General features: G+C 47.5%; 1 protein-coding gene across 1 annotated transcript in view; it reads right to left on the bottom strand.

Annotated features, from left to right (window-relative positions):
- Positions 1-7363, bottom strand: part of SYT16 (synaptotagmin 16) — a 77951-nt gene that overhangs the window by 24687 nt on the left and 45901 nt on the right. Inside the window, exons 3-4 of the mRNA XM_019550936.1 lie at positions 6280-6492; positions 1510-1766 (exon numbers count right to left, since the gene is read on the bottom strand). Coding sequence (XP_019406481.1) covers positions 1510-1766; positions 6280-6492 — 470 coding nt within the window. The remainder of the gene's footprint in view (positions 1-1509; positions 1767-6279; positions 6493-7363) is intronic.

Raw genomic sequence — 7363 nt, 5'->3', positions numbered from 1 at the left:
GCTAGGATCTGGAACCAACTTCCAAGAGAAGTGGTGCTGGCTCCTACCCTGGGGGTCTTTAAGAGGAGGTTAGATGTACACCTAGCTGGGGTCATCTGACCCCAGTACTCTTTCCTGCCAAGGCAGGGGGTCGGACTTGATGATCTGCTCAGGTCCCTTCTGACCCGACCAACTATGAAACCGTATGAAACTATGAAATACAAAGATAGATAAAGATCCTTCAGTTCGGCAGGCAACACACGGCAAAGAGTCAGCCCAGCACTTGCAGGGGGGTCCTAATATACCTGAACTGATGCAAAACTGGCTATCTAGCATCCAATATACTTGCTTATTTCCATGCCTCAGCCTGAATGGCTGCTTTTATCATGTCACAATCCCATCCACTGGAAGCTGTTTTCATTCTGTGCTGGGCAGAAGCAACTCGCCCAGAGGAAAGGGATATTTCCATCCCAGTCCTTTTCTTCTTGGGCTGGAGAGGCTAATTTCTGCATTTAGGGAATGGTGTCAGCTTGAAAACTCCACCTGCATGCATTATTTTGTTAAAATATTTGATGCAAATTAATATTCCTGCCAAAATTAATCAGGTGAGAAAACAGGAATGGAAAAAATGAATCACTTACAAAGAAGAGGAGTTCAGGATGGTGTGGGGGAGGGGAATCAGTTAAGTATAGATTTATGGCTTCCTTTGAATCTGCACTGTTTCTGGAGGGTGTTACATTGGAAATAGGTACTAGATCCCTAGATATAGTCAAGTACTGCTTGGCCAACAACCTTGCCTGGGGAAGGGATAGAGGGATGGATAAACTTCTTTGCTCCTGGAAAACATCAGGGCTGATTTAGCTGTGAGCATGGTGGTTATAATGGTGCCAGGGACCTTCCATCAGCAGGGGACTGGTTGGAAATCATGCACTCCCCCTCTGCACCCTCCTTATCCCAGACCTTTGTGAAGGAGAGGAGGCCAGGGCAATAACCAGCTGGATACAGCAGAAAAGTTTAGATGCCCCACTGGTGCCACCTTCCAGCTGCATCCTGCTGCCCCAGCAATAGAAAGCAGCCAGAATGGAGGCCAGCGATTTGCTGAGGAATCATAACCAGTATCCCGACAGATGCATGTCCCATATGCAGGTCCCCTCATCGCCTCACAGAAAAGCAGGCTCCCTGTAGCAAATGCTGCGGTGCAGCAAATGGTCCCGGTAACATTAATATCAGAAACTGGGCAATAAAACAGAATGACGAAAAGGGAGGAGCAAAAAAAATCACCCAGGCACCTTCTCCCCTCCGCTCCACCCCTGCCTCCAACACACACACACACACACACACACACACACACACACACACACACACACTTATCCTGTCCTGTGCCAGTTGATTTTGCATTTAATTTCTTCCCTAACATTTGTGAGTTTTGATGTTCCCTCCCACTCCGTCTCTCTTGACCTGCTCTCTCCCCGCTCCTGATGCCCTCAAGGAACAGAGACACCATGTGTAACAAAGAGCAATTCACCCTACCTCCGGGCTCCAAGCGGATGAGCTGTCAGTGGCGTCATTTCCTTCATATCCCTGATTGCTAAAGGCTGTCTCCATCTCCAGGCTCCCTTCGGTGGCTTGCCGGCTGAGGCTATTGGCAATGCTGGCCTCCATGCCAGGTTCTTTGTGCTGACCAGTACCCCTACTCTCGGATGCAGTCCTTGAATCAACAGATATGTGGTCATCTTCATGATAGGAGAGGTTGTCTTGGTAACTCAGTTGGCTTAGCCCATCCAGATCTAGCAATTTTCAGCAAGAAAATCATTTCAGAGGGATTACAGTGATTTCCTTTTATTTTTTTCCTCCCCAATTTCTTTCTTCTCTACACAACAAGCCTGGGACTGACAGCTCCACTTACGAGACTGCGAGGTCCCCAGCTGCGAACGCACAAAACAACACCCATCAATCAGCATGAAAACAGTTGCTTTCCTAATGGCACACCGGGCTTTGCAAAAAAAGGGAGTCACCTCAGACAGGACGAGTGGAGGGATGTTTGGGGAGTTGGCTCTCTGGATCTCCCAGGGTCCACAGGCATTGCCTGGCCTGGAGCGACTGCCTTCCTGAGAAGGAGACTGGGTATGGATTGGACTGAAATAACGTATGGGCCTGATGCGGTGAGAAGGGGAGGGTGAAGCAGACATCACAGACCTTTTCCTGGGGTGCTGGGAGGAAGCAGAAGGGCTCATCCAGCCCAGAAGAGAGGCAGTCTAGTCTAGGCTTGGTAGGGGAGGCAGAGCCTGCAGGACTCATTAAACCTGTCCCCAACCACATGAAGGCAGTGCTAATTCGCACTGACAGTTGAGCCAAATCCTGATGGAGGCCTCTTGGTGCTGCCTCCCAGCACCTGCTTGCTTTAATTTAATCTGGGGCATCAAACCTACAGAGCTGTGTCCTGTGGGGCTGGTAGAGGGGACAAGACTTTGATGTGGGGAGGGGGCCTTCTGCAAAATCCAGGGCACAGAGACCCCTTGGGTATGCACGTGGGTGGCAGGGGGCAAGCAACAGCTGCATTAACCCCTGCTGCTCACGTGGCTGCCACCATTCATCCCAGCACCATGTCTAGGGGGCAAGGTGTTTGCCACTGTTGACCTAATCCAGTACATGTCTATTCTCTCTACTCTGCATCTGCTCTTTGTGCTCCTCTCCCTCCGTAGACTCTGCTCAGGCATTCATGTGCCTTCAGAGAGGAGGGAGCTGGTGACTACAACACTGCAATACGGGATACAACACTTCCACTTCAGGATCTTGGAAATCTCTGAAATTTGGGGAATCCCATTTATACAGTCCATTACATGCCTTCATAAGAAAAACCAGGAGCTTTCAGATGTCTTAGAGAAGAATCTCAAATGCAAGGCTTTGTTCTAGACAGAGACTGAGTCTGAGTCTGAGCCCAATGACTTTGGGGTCATTAAGGAGTAAGATCACTGAAAAACTAGTGAAAGCAATGAGACTGGAATGAGGCCCCCGTTCATGAATGAAGCCACATGGCCACAAGCATCTCTTGATCTTAGAGGCCTGTTTCCTAAGGGCCGAGTGAAACACTGCTTTTTTGGGGATCGGGTTACAGACCAAACACCACTTCCATTTGTCTTGCCAAAATGAAACCCCCTCACGCCCCAAGCAAAATGTTTTCTTGATTCCCAAGTCAAACCCCATGCTTCCATTTCAGGCTTTTTTGTAATAACTGCAAAGCTGTGGGAATGAACAAATGGACACAGGTGCTGCCTCAAAACAGATGAAGATGGAAGAAGGGGAACTTCTCCTTTTAGCCACTGATTCAGGCACTCCCTCAAGACCAGCTCTCTCCTTGGCATGGGAAGGAACCACATCTCCTACCTCCGAGGAGAACAGCTTTATCCTCCAGGCTGTAGGGCAGTCTGGTTTCCCAAACTAGACCATCATACAGTGCTGAGGGGTAAGAGATGTGGATTTAGGCTCCCACAAGCAGAGGAAGTCTTTGAGTTCAGACTCTCACATCCTGCTGGTGGCTCTAGCCACTGGGCTGTGAAGGAACCATCTCCTCCTCGCTGGTTCACAGCCTCTAGTCTTGAAATGCCTTTTCACTCAATCCAATTCACCAAATCATTTGGGGATAACCAAAACCAGGTTTTCCTGCAAAGAAAGCTATTCTCCAAAAAATATTTGCCCAGCTCAGTCTTTTTTTTCCCCATCCCCTTCTAAGAACAGTACCATTTGGGAGTAGAGTGACATCATTTTTCACAATTATACTTCACTTGCTTCCCTTCTGTGGACAGAGAAAGCAGGAAATGAAAGCCAAGTAAGGAGTGAGAACAAGCAAGAAAGAAAATAAGAGAAAATCTATGTATAAACATTTACTGGGACTGAATGAATGCTGGTGCTCCTTAAGGCATTTAATTAGCAAGCCAATATCTTATATGCATTTTAAACAGTGGGGTCATCCATCAAACCATACACCACGCAGCAGGTTTTCAGAATGAAATGTTACTGTAGTAAGAAATTATCCCCACACAATTGTCTTGTGGCTCTGACTCCTGCTGGGATAATATCTAGATCAATAATGGAGGAATTTTCCAAAACGACATTAAAGCCCTGATAAGCTATTCATAACTGGAAAACTCCAGAAATATATTAACAGAGCAAGCCATTTTCCTCCAGGGTTTTGAGACAAAAGACAGTTGTGTTATGAAAGCAAATGTGGCTATAAGGCAAGTTACCAGCAAAAGCAAAAGTGTGACGGGGGCAGCGTATGGAGCCCCCAGTGTGAGGGGGACACAGCTTCACAATTCAGGTTTGGCCGTTCTGGAAGCTCAAGCACCCTTCCCTGCACCACACGGCACATGGCGGAGTTTATTCTCGGTGTTGCCAAGTGGAATGTGCTGGGAAGTTACAGGACTATCAGGATCCTAAGACTGAAGGTTTTGGCTACTGGAGTGGCTTCCCTGACTGCTATGGGATTTAACAGGGGGTGTGTGCATGGGGTGGCAGGTTGCCTTTCAGTGGCATAGAGCTCAGTTAGCCTCATGAAAGGTGAGAGCCAGGTCTCCAGCTGTGATGAGGTGGCTCATGTTCAGTTGGGCACTCCCCTAGTGAAAAACACCCTGAATGGAATAAGCCTAGTAGACAGCACATCCTTGCCCCAGAGTGTAGGGAATATACCAGGAAGCTGAGAGCCCAGACAGAGCACACTGTGGTCCACTGCACTGCACGCAGCCTCAGAGCATGTGGCTGAATCAGAGGCTTGAGGCCCATCTGAACATCAGCAAGAGAAAAGGGATAAATATCTCTAAACTGCAGCACTGAAGGGGGCAATGAAAGAGAGAGAGAGAGAGAGAGAGAGAGGGAGGAAGGAAGGTGAGATAAATAAGGGTAAGAGTGCACCTCGCTAGGCTCCTGCATGTTCCAAAATGAGCTTGCACCTCTGATCTCGCCAATTCTCATGATGCAAAAGAAAGCAGACCTCTCCAGACAGAGCTGCAGGACAAAAGAGGACTTCAGGGTCCTGCACAGGGGAAGCTACGTTTGATATACTTTGCCTCGCTCCAGAGGAGAGGCAAAGGTGACCTTATGCTTTCTTTATACTCATTTGAAACTGAGGCCAACCAGGGGCCAAGCTGGATGCTGGTACAAGCAAAGCCCATTTGACTACAAGGAGACATTGCGGCAACTGAGAAGTTCCAGATACCACAATGGACCAGGCCCCCTCCCTGTAAACGTACACCAAGGTGGCACATCGCTGCAATGGTGGCTTTACCCAGCTCACCGATCCTTTCAGGCTGGGGCGAATTCCCCCATTCAACTGGGTTATCAATACAGCTCCTCGGGGACTGGGAACAGGGGCTTCCTTGGAACAAAGGGCCTGATCCTGATCCCACTGAAGTAAACTATGGAATTCTGAATGCGTGCTGTGAAAATAGGTTTGGATTAAACATTTATTTAAAAATATTTATATTAACAATTCAGGTTTTCAAAGGCATCAGGGGAAGACAGTCTACCCTACATCAAGATGCAAACAGGTCTAGAGAGGGGTCTGAAGCACAGAGAGCAAAATATTTAAAAAGTACATTCAGAAGACAAAAATGGCTCCAACTATTTTAGAATTGCAACTGCAACTGCATCAGTTTTCCGGGGCCTTTCCTGTGATGAGGTTCTCTCCTCTATGCTCTGTATTTTGGGATGTGCTCAGGTAAGTTAGTGAAAAGCATGCTTTTGTCCCTTGCCATATGGAAATGCCACTGATGCGAGGCAGTGGTTGGTAACAAACATGTTCCCGTTGGTGCCATAAATGCTTAGCTGCTGTCACTGCCTGGCACGTAGTGTGTGCACTGGTGAATGATACAACATAATTCATTTGCTGTTTACCTTGCGTTTGAAAGCTGCGATAAAAGGAGACATACAACTTCTGTTCCAAGGCTTTCTAAACATACCAGATTAACAAATGCAGCTCATGAGATTTCATCAGGGTCAAATCCTGCAGTTGCTGCTCAGATAACACCCTGAGTAAAATCTGCACAAATGCTGCCTAAGGATTGCAGGGCTCATCCAAAACCCATGCAAAGTTAATGGGAAGACTCCCAATGACTTCGACAGGCTTTGGATCCAGACCTGAATAAGTATTTCAGGAATAACCTCAAAGGCATCAATCAGGAAAATGGATTTTAGTTGAAGCAAACCAGAAGCAGGATTTGGTCACTCACTAGGATAGAAGGAGCCTTTCCGCATTAAGAGGATGCAGAAAGCAAGGTCCTAGGTCTCACTGGACACAAACAGTACCTTCGCATTCGGAGGCCTCAGTGCTGTACTCCTCGTGGTTCAACAGCAAGCGGTTGAATCGCGGCTTACGTTCGGCCCCCACCTGGATTCCTTTTTCAGACACTGCCGATCGAAAACTCTGCGAGCGCGACACCGAGATCTCAAACTGTTTGATCACCTCGTCGTCGCTGTCCGAGGATGTAGTTAACTCTTCATCCTCCCCATAACTGTTTACTGGAAGAACACAGCAAATATTCTTGACAATTCGTAGGACTTTGTACCGAGGTGAATTAATACAGTGTGCTCTCAGTTTAGAGATTTGCTTCTGGGGAAGGAAGAGGATATAAATGACTAGAGGGAAGGGAAAGGCATGTTCCCTGGAACGTTTTCAACGCCTGTTGATGCTTCACAAGGTCTTAGTTCTGGCTTCTCACCCAACTTTATATAAACAGATAGCTCCTTCCAGATCCTTCCTGGATTTTTAAAGCAGAATAAAAGTCTGAAAAGAGTTAACACGTTACATAAGGAAGCTACATGGGTGCGTAAGCACACGTGTGCACACAACCATCAGCACATGCAGAAGAAAAGAAGTACCCGTGCAACTCGAAATCCCTCTCAATGTCTGAGCCGTCGTAAAGAGGACTAAAACACAGGAAAAGCAAGCAAAGGGTTAACCTAGGCTTCGACTATACAACGTGAAATTGCAGTATAAAGTGAATAGGCACGGCTAATTCCGCATGTCAGAGTCAGCAAAGGAGCCTTTGAGAACAATGTAAATTCTAACCTTTAAAAATGGAGATACACATCTGAACGTTTCCCTGCTGCTGCCCTTCCCCCGCCTACTGATGGGGCCGGCTTTGCATATGAGAGCGCTGCGTTCTCATTAGCGTGTGAATACCCATCGCGTGGAAGAGAGGGGAAATAAGGATCTGGTGTCCCGCAATTGGCTTGCTTTCTCAAATGAAAACAGAGATGCAAGTACAAGGCCGTATCACAGATTCCCCAGCCATCTGCAGCAAGGAAACAGAAGGGAAGCATGTTTTTATTTGCTAACTTAAGAGGTGAAGGGAGTTGTGGGTGTAATGGACAGTTGGAGAGTGTGAGC

The sequence above is a fragment of the Crocodylus porosus genome, unplaced genomic scaffold, assembly GCF_001723895.1.
Source record: "Crocodylus porosus isolate Cpor-Errol unplaced genomic scaffold, CroPor_comp1, whole genome shotgun sequence".
NCBI classification, from domain to species: domain Eukaryota; kingdom Metazoa; phylum Chordata; order Crocodylia; family Crocodylidae; genus Crocodylus; species Crocodylus porosus.
Note: the sequence above shows the minus strand (reverse complement) of the source record. Positions and strands in the feature narration are given on the sequence as shown.